General features: G+C 40.6%; 2 protein-coding genes across 6 annotated transcripts; both read right to left on the bottom strand.

Annotated features, from left to right (window-relative positions):
- Positions 1 to 139: 139 nt before the first annotated feature.
- On the bottom strand, positions 140 to 5385 carry sertad3 (SERTA domain containing 3). 5 transcript variants are annotated; one of them, XM_083985396.1, is made up of 3 exons: positions 5246 to 5385; positions 4096 to 4171; positions 140 to 3515 (listed from the first exon to the last, which is right to left on the bottom strand). In XM_083985396.1, the coding sequence occupies exons 2-3, from the start codon at positions 4125 to 4127 to the stop codon at positions 2423 to 2425; spliced, it is 1125 nt and encodes a 374-aa protein (XP_083841522.1). In that variant the 5' UTR covers positions 4128 to 4171; positions 5246 to 5385; the 3' UTR covers positions 140 to 2422. The 5 variants fall into 5 exon arrangements, with proteins under 5 accessions (XP_083841522.1, XP_083841526.1, XP_083841523.1 ...); XM_083985400.1 differs by lacking the exon at positions 5246 to 5385 and having other exon boundaries at positions 140 to 3000; positions 3112 to 3515; positions 4096 to 4654; XM_083985397.1 differs by lacking the exon at positions 5246 to 5385 and adding an exon at positions 4342 to 4654.
- A 912-nt stretch (positions 5386 to 6297) lies between these two features.
- On the bottom strand, positions 6298 to 10502 carry blvrb (biliverdin reductase B). The gene is made up of 5 exons (XM_083985580.1): positions 10284 to 10502; positions 8481 to 8642; positions 7561 to 7650; positions 7133 to 7264; positions 6298 to 6838 (listed from the first exon to the last, which is right to left on the bottom strand). The coding sequence occupies exons 1-5, from the start codon at positions 10366 to 10368 to the stop codon at positions 6684 to 6686; spliced, it is 624 nt and encodes a 207-aa protein (XP_083841706.1). The 5' UTR covers positions 10369 to 10502; the 3' UTR covers positions 6298 to 6683.
- Between the last annotated feature and the right edge of the window lie 2175 nt (positions 10503 to 12677).

Below are 12677 nucleotides of genomic sequence, written 5' to 3'. Positions count from 1 at the left end.
TTTCTCCACCAGACTACATTCAGTCCTGTGTGACACTTTCCTGCTTAACATTAAATATTTAACAATGAAACAAAACACATAATTTCATTTTTGAATTTTATTAAAAACCATCAGTACATATAAACAAATACATCTTTTAGAAAAAATGTCTAAATACATAGTCTGAGCATTCTGCCCTTGATCTTAAACATAACCATTAAAATATTTGTAGAGAGAATAAAAAGTAAATAAAATAACTGCCATGACAGTATATTAATATACCATTAGTAAATTGTCAAATATGGTATGACATTAAATTACTCATCTTGTTAACAAAATATGCCATCTATAATTTGTGACTGCATCTGCTGTTCAGTAAAGGACCTTTGCATAGAGAGCAACTCTGATCCATAAACAGGACATAAACGTACAAAAACCCAACAAACAGATATCATGTGCTTCCTCAAACAATTCATCACAGCAACTCGTGTCATGCGTTTTCGCAGTGTTGGCTTAAATGATAGATCAATAACATCATCTGGCTACGTTTCAGTAAATAATATCTATCCTTTTCTTTTAACAATATTCACTGACAGAACATTTTATAGGATCAGACTTAATGTGTTCACAGGGATTCATTTGGCCTAATCGTCCCTGTAATGTTACTGCTTAATAATACAGAGGAAAACCACAATAAACCACACACTCACATGACTGAGACCTATAATGCATATTATTAACAAAAGTGCAATAATTCAGATGTAAACCAGATAAAAAACATGTGAACTTCACTATAACAAACAGAAAGTGACCTACTGATGAGTTAACAACTGTTCACAGGGAAGTCAGCACCATCCAGACTCCGTCAGCCAATGTGGCTGAGACTGTAGCACCACGACAATCACCTAGCAGGGCTGATCAATAATGCTACATCTGCACAACAGAAACTGTTGCGTAGTGGTTGTGACTTTAAATAATGTGACACGTACAGGTGGCGACTCTGTGCTGTCACATTCAAACTCATGAGGATGTTTTGTACACATTCACAGTACTGCAAACGTTCATTTAATAGAGTCACCTATTAAAAGACATTAAATACTCTTTCTGAGCTGGACTGTGCACTGAGCCATGACAGAACAACCACGTATTGCTGTGTTTCCTGAGCTGCACAGCTGCACTCAAGTCGTCTCTGAGAGGAAATATCTCAGAGGAAACTAATTCTGTTTCGTGCCTGTCAGCCTTTAGAGGAGACAGGGCTTGGCAGTCAGCTGGTTGAGCAGAACTTAAGAGTTGTGCTTTTTCCACTGAGTAATATTCAAGGAGCAACTTTCTTTACTGCTAACACAGGAACACACTAAATGAAATGTAATCTTAAGTGTACCCTCCAAATACAGGCAAGTGAAATATAACTGCTGGTGAAGTGAAAGATATAAGTAAGAATCACAAAGTGAATGACAACCCTCACAATTCATACACAATTGTGAAACCTCTTTTTTTCCTCCCCCCAACTGAACATAAATACTAGTTCTTGCGGATTTGTCCTTTTGGCCGAACCACTTGATATCATAAATACGAAAGGCTTTTCAGTAATTAAAAAGCTAATTTTTCCAGGATGCTCCTACCTAAATCCAGACCTGATCTCTTGTATCATGTCCCTGTTGTAACTAATTGATAGATATGTTAAAACGTTTCTTCACAGAAGATCTGTCTTATAATATTAGTGTTTCAACCAATTCCAACGCCGGCCAAATCACATTCTCTCAGAACTTACTTGTTAACATTTTAAACTTACGCTGTTTAATGGGATTTGTCCCACGTGTCACTCACTGTTCAATACACTGCATGAATTAACACCAGTCCATGACCGGTTGCTGCTTTTTCATTCCTCTCAATAACTCTGGATGTTCAATGTGAACACACTTGAAGCTGTGATGCATCCAAAAACTTTCAAGGCAACACCGCTGAACAGCTGTCAACTCGGTAATTTCTCATTTGCCGAGTAAACTCTGCTCTCCAGTCAGACTCCTCCCTTCTTTAGTTCCAATTAGCTGAGTCACACTGAAAGCAGTAATAACATGCTTTTCAGCAGGTCATTATTCACAGATCTGACCTTCATTTGTGCCTAAAAACACAAACTCTTCATGTTACATTTTTGTGTTACAGTAAGAGCTGCCAGATGCATCACAGCTCCACCTACTTGTGAAGCGTTTTCTGTCTTGGACATCAACCATTTCTACATTTCTAGAACATTCGCACTACTTTCTAAAGCCCATAATACACAATTTCTTCAGCCATATAAAAACAAAAAAGAGAAAATTTGACATGTTTGACAGTCCAGCCCTTTTGCCTTTGACTAATCAGTTTTGTCCACTAAGTAAGCAAATGTTGATCGGTTCCTTCCAACTTAAGTGGATTCCTCCTAAATTTGACGAAGACGAGCCTATCATGACTCCACCAGGATCTCCATCAGGTGCTCCAACTCAAGTCCGTCTCTGACATGATTATGAGCAGAGAAGGGCGAGGACGGTGGTGAGGAGAAAGGAGGTGAAGAAGATGGCGAGGAAGACAAAGGGCTGAAGGAGGAGAACGAAGGAAGGCACTTCAGATTCTGGTTGAGAGAGAGGGAGAAGGGGTGTAAGGAGGGCGAGGAGGGAGAGAAAGGCGGCAGGTAGCGAAGGAGATCATCACCAGCCGAGTATCCGGCTCCACTGCCTCGGAGCCCGAGCACCCCCATGTCCCTCTCCAGCAGAGACGTGTCTATGTCCTGAAACAGATCCTCAACAGTGAGGTCACTGAGGTAGCTGGACCTCATCACTTCCATGTTACTCTCCCGTACCCTGCACTCCTCCTGCTGCTCCCAGCTGCCTCCGCCTCCATAACCTCTGACCTCTGGTTTAACCCATGCAACACTTCCCTCAGGCCTGGACAGGTTCTCCAGGGACCGGAGAGGCGTCCGCGGAGCCACCTGAGGGCTCCCGTCAATGGTAGAGTCCAGTGCAGTGAGAATGGAGGAAATGGCAGCTGCAAGGGAGAAATCAGGGTCAGTGGACATTGATCCCCAGTCCTCATCTTCGTCTCCACCAGACAGAGGGACATTTGATGCATTTAAGTGGTAACTTTCAGGACACCTACTTGTAACACTATTTGAGGCATAATTTGAGGAAACCAGAGGGCAGCTGTTAAGTGCTGGGTCGCTGTAAGTAACGGCAACTGCAGAGTGATGTTTTGCTGCAGGAACTCCTGTAGACATACTCTCCTGCTCTTCCTCTTGGATTGGTGAAGGACTGAAAGGTGACACTTCCATGTCTACGGCGGGCGCCCCACATGCCTCCAGGCTGATCTGCCTCAGCGTGTTGGCTATGAGAACCGACCTCCGCAGACTGGGTTCAGGCAGCTCCTGGCCACGCTGGTACTTGCTCAAGGAGACGGAGAACACAAACTCGCGCTGGCTCTCCCAGGTCGGACTGCTCCTGTCAGAAACCTCCACATCCTCCATTGGGAATTTACGCTTCTGCCCCTTCATGATCATCTTTAAACTGCAAAGGAAGACATAAACTGGTAAGTTGATGTAAATTGACAGCAATAATAAATCTACAGTAAACATGTAAACATTTAGTAAATGTGACAAATTCTCACTTTTGCCCTCAACAAAGGAAACAGTATGTTACTGAAAATCTGTCAAATAAAATCAAAACACTGGTGTGAGACTGGTGTTTTTAAGTACCGGTATATTAAAACAAGTATAGAAGGTTATCAATTTAACAGTATTGATCCAGCACATGATTGGGGGCATTTGCTTGTTTATCTTTTTTTTTTTTTAATTACAAATGATATTTGTGTGTGTGTGTGTGTGTGTGTGTGTGTGTGTGTGTGTGTGTGTGTGTGTGTGTGTGTGTGTGTGTGTGTGTGTGTGTGTGTTGACATCCAGTGGTAGACAGAACAACTCAAAATGACAGTGTTTTACACATACAACATTAATAGGAGAGAGTCACTATCTCCTGCTCGTGTTTATTACTACTTTCTAACACTTGACAATCTAATGACTTAAACTCTCCTACCAATCACACAAATATTAAATCAAAAGCCTCGCGCCTAAATGCAGGACCGTAGTGTTACCTTTTGTCAGCGTTTTGTATGAAGTGAGTCATTCAGTGAGATAATGTGGGTTGGGGGTTGTGAGCTTCATCATCGTCTAGGAGGGAAAACACAAACTTCGCTGAACAAGGCCTAGCAGCGAGGCAACTATACTCAAACTGACCTGAATTAGTTTTGATAATAGACACGAAGACATGTAACGTGGTTAAAGCACCGGCACGGTGACTTTTAAACAGTTTAAAGTAAGGTATCTTTAAACAAACAGACCTGTTGAACCACTTCCCGTCTCTCGTCGCCGTCGCTTTGGTTAATGTTTCGTTATCCGACTTCCTCCTCAAAAAACTAATTCAATGAGACGCGTCCTGGTCGGTGGTTTCAGAAATTGTTCGGCGTTTAAAAAACTATTCTAAATACTTATTTCGGTCGAAACACCATGATTTAAAGTCTAAATGTTACAGCTGAGCTGAGCTAACCGACCGATTCGCCTTTCTCCCGCCCGTGATTTGAGTTACACGCCAAGAGGTTTTCAGTTGGGGGCTGGATGTGTCGAAGGGCATTATGGGTAATGAAGTTTTTACATTACATTCCAAAAGAGTAATTTCCATTCACACCACACAGTTGCATCAAATATTTAAAGTAATAATGATAATACTGTATACTTATACTGTAATATTTATACCCATTCACTCATTCCTAACCTAATTAATTAATGCCATCCACACCAGACTGTCGGGTTTTTTTTTTTTTATTAGGTCACATTGCACTAATGATTACATCAACGACAGGAGCAGGATCCCCATGATACTATCGTCGCCTTCTCACCACAAAGTCGATTGTACGACACCTACAAAGCATGATACGCAAACGTTTCCAAATACTCCAGTCAGCATGTCTTAGCTAAGACATTTATCCATATGTCCTTAACACGTTTTAATTCAAATTAATGTGACAAAATACTTGAGGAGTTTCGACCACCGGACTGATGAGCAAAGTAAAATAATCGGAGAGTTTTTTTTAAAATGTACGTCAATATGATTCAGACACAGCAGAAACGTCTGCAAATTGCATCCTACAATTGTACACGTCCACAGGAGAAATCACTTTATCTCTATTATTAAAGCGTGCAATAAGTTAGGTAGTAGCCTACTATATTTCAGCCACATTCATTTACCGCAGAGCTTCAGTCGCCACAGGAGAAGACAGACAGTGAACTCAGCTACGTCCTCCTGTCGTAGTCCATCAACATGTCAGATCTTCATGTTTAGGTTTAAATTCCACCACTTTCCTCCACACGAACAACCAGCGAGTCAACTTTGAAAAAACAGTTTAGGCTCCTCCTCAGCCTGAGCATTGGATTGGACGGCAGTGGAAAACATCAAGTGATCACAGCACAGAGCCGGTAGTCTCTTTCAAAATAAATATTCACACTGGCAAATATGAATGCTAAAATAATATAATATAGGCCTAACGTCTATATCGGGACGAAACTTTGAACACACAGTCCTACGCTCAGGGCAATGACTGAAACTGATGCTACCAACCAACTACCAAAACCATAAAGGGGTAATGGATGATTGGTCTAAACCTTCAGCTTTTATTTTGAAGGCGTTCTTGTATTGATGACGCGTGGTCGTTTGTTGGAGGGAGTTGCACAATAGCCACTCATCTGACCGCTCTGATCTGACCCTCAGAGACGGACATGCTGATAAGGTGAACTGTACAAGACATAATAGATCAGAAACCCCAAATGGGTTTTAGACTGTAATCCAACAAAATCATCCCACCGGACTGGAAAAACACACATCTAATTTCACTGCTGTGCATTTGTAAAGACAGACTAATTATTCGTTAATTTTTTTTCGAAAAGCTATTCTACCACATAACTTGAGGGAATGCAAGTGCTTTTTGTGTGTATTGAGGTATTATACTTAATTTAAGCTAAAGTGACAACTATGGAGTAGCTACTTTGCATATTTGCTGTTGTGGCTTTATAAAAAAAACAACAACAAAAAAGATCTTTGTGGGGTGCTTTGAAATGACATGCATCATGTCAGGTGCCACTTTGAAACCTGCCTTGTCTGTAAAAACAGCTTCTTTTCACACATGATCTACTCCAATGAATGGTATGTAATTCATAGCTGTTGCTCAGTCACTCGTGCAACAAATGCCTTGTGGGTATATCCATTCACATGAGACCTCACTCATTCACCACAACTATTTCTACAATAAAGTCTTTATTTTCAACAGCCATAAAAAATAGAGCCACTGTAGCACAAAACGGCGACAGTCACCTGACTTAATGTTCAAGGTTGGGAAACAATACATTCAATATGTAGAGACAGTTCATGTTAAAAGACAGACATGATGTTTAGAAATGTAAACTGTGCAGTTTGGCACTTGTTTTAAAATGTCTCCTTCACGCTACTGATGATACAAATTTAAATTTATATAAAAAAAAATATAACAACACAAAGCAGATCATGCTCAATTATGGTCAACAAAGCAAAAGCAAAGCTTTAGTGGGTTATTTTAAAAAAGAAATCAACAAACATCCTTCGCTCATTTTATGTCTCAGCATGTGGTTTGCATAAGCAATGCTTCTTTCAGGGTTATTTGTAATCTCCCCACAATCCGACAGTCTTGCCGTCCCACTCTGATGTGGACAGACACTTAACGAAGAAATGTCCCAGGTCATGTTTAGAGATGGCTCTTCCTTTTAGCATGTTTTCTGCCACCATGTACTTCTCTGTCAAAGGGAGGTCGCCTGGAGAGAGAAACAAAAATTAAAATACAAATATAAGATATATATATATATAAGCGTAATAGAGAGTTAAATATAACAACAGGGCAGCAGAGTCTACAAATATTCATGGTTGGAAGTAAATATCTTAACTTCGCTTTGTAGCAATCACAACTTCACAATGTTTTAAGGAAAAAAAACTCTATGTGCGTACATAGATCACAAGAAGTGCTTGGAACATAAAATTCATCAGATTATCAGAAATCTTCTTCCACTTTTGTTTGGAATGAAAGCTCTAAGTCTGTGCTTCCTACTGACCACCGATGTGAGGAGGCATGCTGGCCACATAATCCAGCCCTGACGTTTTCAGCACTGTGTACATCCTGTCATGGTCCTCAGTCACAGGGACCAGACGGGGCGGGACTTTGGCGCGATCCCACAGCAGGAAAGCTGGAGGGGAAGAGAGATGAAGAAAAGAGCATAACGGGGGAAATTGTATGTCAAATAGGAGGAGAGAAAATGGGAAGAAGGATGCAAGTAAGGCAGGACAAAGTGAAGGTACAGTAAGGGGAGAATATGAATGGAGAAGAAAAGGGAAGAAAATGAGAAAAGAAGGATTTATTTCCAGTTGTCCTCCACTGCACAGATATATAAATCTTTATTCACTTCCCTTATCTTCTACTTATAATTGGCTTTATTTGCACTCTCTCTCTCTATCTGCTTTTCAGCAGTGGATTGTAGCCTACCTGACATGCATCCGATCACCTTGCGGATCCCGCGAGACTTCATGGCCTCCACAATGTTCTTGGTGCCTTCAGACATCATAGTGGTTGGGCCTGTTGGGTACACAAAAAACATTTGGGATTACACTGACTATTTACCTGATTTGCCTCATCACGTCAAGAACTACCGTATGCCTCTCAACTCTGACTGTTTACTCTTGTACAGGTTTTTTTTACTGTGTGGCATTATACACCTGCTCCACTGTATTTCAGAGAACTGCTCAACTACAGAGCAGAGTACATACATCAAAATTAGTTTTTAATAAAATACTTATAAAACACAACAACCTTAAAATATGTCTTACAAGTTACTGCATAATTTAATTACAACTGCAAGGAAGTGTTCTGTTATTGAGAGCCAGGGACTTTTTGTGTAAATAAGTGGAACATTTTGATAGATTGTACCTTCTTTTGAACGCTATTTTGTACCTACGTATATCACCTGCAAGTTACTTTATTACTTAATTTATCTATGATTAATCAAATTGTCATTTATTTGATCATGTAAATGTTGGCCTGCCCTGAAGACTGCACATTGTCTTTAATATATGTCACACTGTAAATGCCATCCATCCTTTTATACATAATGTGTTTTAGATTGTGTCAAACTAATGTCACACAATGTCATAATGCATCTTGTGTAAATCTTGTGGCGCCCTCTAGTGGACATTTCACATTACTACATCATTAATCGCCCTTGTGTAAGGTGATCATGGTCAGTTGTGTAAGGAAAGGTGAACTTTAACAATCACACATTGCCCAGTTATTAGTGCAATGCAACTGGTAACATAAAATAAATATTTCTATATGATGTTTATGAGATGTTTCCCTCTCTTGTAACATTTGCTGGGTCGTGTGACCTTCCTTGATCTGTAGAGCCTTACTGAGGTCGTTCCTGGTGCCCAGGATGATGATAACAGCGTCCTGGCCCTCCATGGTCACCTTCACATCGTCTTTATTCAGGACGTCTCCCACTACCACCCTGGACGCTTTGTGGTCAGCAGGCAGCTTGGAAGGATCCCGCACCAGCACTGTCACATTGTACCCTGGAGGAGGACACATGGAAATTAATAGCAACACAACACAATCAGTTGAATTATATTTCCATATACTGTATCCTGGCAAAGTCCTATGTATGCAATGGCTGTGTAGCCTTAAGACAAATTAAAATTTGGTTGTATATGACCTTTCCCTCATATTTTGTACAGTATCAATCAAGTATCCCTCAAGTTCATGGATAAGACAAGGTGGAAAGAAAGTTTTGGACAATATGGATTGAGCTTTGAGTTCTACTTCCCTTTCCATGTTGCTCAAATTCAGTACAACGAAAAAACGACTGAATTAAAAACTCTTACATGTTACATGTGACCCTAGATTAGAGAGTCAGATCAAAATCCATTTAATTCAGCAATGACAACAGCAGGGATTGATCCTACCGTCTCACACTGATAGCCTAGTAACCCTCATAGTGAACTGTCACTTTCACCTGTCTGATGAAAACAGAAACATGACACGGCTGTCTGTAAAATTCAATGGCATGACATGATTTCAACTTACTCAAACTGGACATACAAAGAGGAGCTCAGTAATAATTTCCCGCCTATATCTGAAGGTGATCCCGCCCCTCCTGAACAGCCAAGATAGTGAACATCTTCTGCTATCAGCTGTGTCAATGTGACTCAGCACAACGCTGAGCTGTAACGTCAACCATGACTCAGCATTTTTTTCACCCAACCTCAGCAGGAGGAAAGGAAATGAAAAAGTGCTGCTAAATCAAATTAATCATATGACATACTGTATGTGATTGTATATGTGCTTGTGTGAGTGTGGGCCTGTCTAAAGTTTATGTCTTTGAATGTCTTTAAGAAATTTCTGCAAAAAATTTAGCATATTACAGCAGAGACTAGGCTGTAACACTGGACCATAGCCTATGTTATAGTTCATTTTATTTATAAATAAACAACACTTAGGCTAACCAGTACTACATTTACAAAACCACCTCACTTCTAAAAGTTATTGATTAAATTATAGTGTAATGATTTTTTTTGCAAACTTATAAAGGGTTTAAGTATGGCTGTTGATCTCTATGATCATATGACAGTTTATAGATGTCAACTGACTTCAAAATATATTTGCACAAAGGGAAATTTTGAAGAAAAAAAAAAGTACACTATGTTATGATTTAACTCTGAAAACTGAAAAGTTAAGACAAGCACAATTACATAACTTTAAATATTATATTGCTTTATTGCCCAGCTCTAAGGCCATAGCAGAGGAGCAGAAGTCCAAAACTGACACTATGAAGTCTAATTATCAATAGTATCATCGATCATCTCATATTAGATTATAATTAATCTTAAATAGCTTTTTTAAGACCGATCCAAACTGAAAAATCGCTCTTTTTGACTCAGGACAGAAGACAGCTGACCATATGTCACAGTAAAGTTTTCAACTTTGTCAAAAACTGACAACACTTATTTTCTCTTAGCTGCACCGCAATTGAACATCATAATAATAACACGACCTTGCACTGTCGTTATAACAGACATGTGATATAGTGGCACAAACATTCATCACTGATCTATCCCTCTGCTCCTCTCTCTCTCTCTCTCTCTCTCTCTCTCTCTCTCTCTCTCTCTCTCTCTCTCTCTCTCTCTCTCTCTCTCTCTCTCTCTCTCTCTCCTCACCTGCAGACACCGCTATCGGCAGGGTCGCCAGCCCGGTCATTCCCGTGGCTCCAAATATCGCGACGTTTTTGACGGACTCGGACATTTTTTGTAATAAGCGAGATCCTCGACACAGCGACAGCTCGTCAGTTAAAGTGTGTCCGAGGCAGAAGGTGCTTTCACCTCAAAATAAATGTGAACATGTGAAGAAATGATCTTTTAGGTGACAGGAAAAGAGACTTCCCCCGCCTCTCAGACTCCTCCTCCCGCACACAGAGTTAAAGGAGCCGCGCACTGTGAATGCTGCTGCTGCTGCCAGCCTGTGGTTAGTTGGTAGTCTACATATTTGGTCATGCTACCCAGCCTGATCAACTTTTTAAATTACTGGTGATGGGAGAAGTAGCATTAATAACTAAATTGGTAATGATTTATTTTAAGGACCTAAAATTTAAAAGTGACTTCATCTCTTGAAATCCTTGTCACACCATCACTACCCTATAGCCTATACATCGACTGTATATAGCCTAAGCACAGCATTAAAGCAGAAGTGAGTGATCCGGTCGTTTTCGCTAATGCTGCGTTCCAGGCAGGCTTTTGAAATCGTAAATTACAGCTTCAAGTCACAACTTACGACTTTGTAGCGTTCCAGGCAACCCACTCGTGTTTTTCCGACCTGTTTTACCGGTGAAAGTCACTATAACGGCCACTCGTAACTTCTGACCGGTGAACTCGTACCAGATCGAACTGGTACGACTTCACGGTCGGAAAAATACGAGTTTCCTTGAACGCACCATAACAGTCCTCGTCGCTACGTCACCACATTCACGGCGTCCCTTGGCTGCACACACAGCCCTGCATGCCGTTCTCTCTCCTCATTGGATAAAAACTGTAGGATACGATAAATGTTTTCTCCTCGGCTCAGAGCAGAGCAGAGTGACTGAGAGACCCGTGTTTCAGTCCAAACACTCTATGTAAGTGATTGCTGTCGGAAGATATAACTATTTAAGACTTATATTAACACAAATATATCACTCACTTCTGCTTTAAGCACTCCTGTGACAAAATGCATCAGCAGAAATTAATTAAACCATTAGCTTGTTTTACAGTAGTATGACGAAAAACCTAGGCTATATGAAGGTGCTTTGGTGTGCAAAAAAAGTGCAATCAATCCCATCACCAAAGAGGCTGGAGAAGCCAGGTACAAAAGATTGTATGTCCACTGTGAAACTTGGGGGTGGTCATCACAAAGCCCATCGAAATTTTTGACCAGAATTGAAAAAAGCCTTCATAAGCAAGAAGGCCTACAAACATGACAATTTCTGTCAGGACAATGGACCAAGACTATTCAACCTCTTGTGAGGCCAAGATTATCATTGTGAGACTCTTCAATCAATGATCATGCATTTTAAAAACGTACCTTTGGAGCTACAGCTCATTCTTCCATCGCCATGTGTACACAGTGTAGCTGTGTTTCTGGTTTAATAGCACCACACACGACAGGTGATGGATCTGTCTCTGAAACACATTAGGCTACAGTAAAGCAGAAAAGGGGTGAACGGGGTGAACATGTGAGTTCACCTTGGTGTTGTGTTCATATCAACGGAAGCTGCTCCAGTCAAGTCAAACAAGGGAAATTCAGTTTGCAATCTGCCAGTCACAAGCTAAGAGAAAAAACAGAACAATCACAATCAATCAATAAAAATAAAAAAAGCGTAACGTACATTCAGGTCCCCATGCATGGGCCTAGCAGGGGAACATGATTATGAGGCAAATAAATAATTAATGCAGATCATACCCAGACTCTACCCAGACAAATCACTAAGTCATTTCACTCTGGTTTAAGGTTGATTGCTCCATTTTCTGTTGCTTAGGGGTTTTGTTATGTTTGGTTCGGCAAAATAATCTTCACAGATAAACACCACTTTTATGATTTTTTGAAACACAATGCATTGCATGCACCATCAAAGTGCTTTCAACCTGTGACCACTTGTGATCGGATGTGGGCTCCACTTTATGCAAATAAACAGGTATGTGGGTTTTCTTAGCCAGTGCAACTTGGAGGTCGGTTCGGTTGGACTGTGGCAGAGGTCCTTCAGTGAGACTAGACTGTGCATGTGGTCTGAGAGTGTGGATTGGATTAGTTCTTAATGCTTCTTCAGTGCGAACAGAGCCTCTAATTAAGCCATGCCCATGCTTTGTGGTCTCATTTAGCCACTTTTTTTTGTGATCAAATTTTTATTGGGATTTGAAGGACAACAATAATCATCATTCAACAGCACATACATTTAATTAGCCTACAGTATATAAACATGTGCATACCTATGTACGCACGCACGCACACACACACACACACACACACGCACACGCACACGCACACACACACACACACACACACACACACACACACAGAATAAT

This window comes from Trachurus trachurus (assembly GCF_905171665.1).
Source record: "Trachurus trachurus genome assembly, chromosome: 13".
In the NCBI taxonomy this organism is placed as follows: domain Eukaryota; kingdom Metazoa; phylum Chordata; class Actinopteri; order Carangiformes; family Carangidae; genus Trachurus; species Trachurus trachurus.
This window is presented reverse-complemented; position numbering and strand designations above follow the sequence as displayed.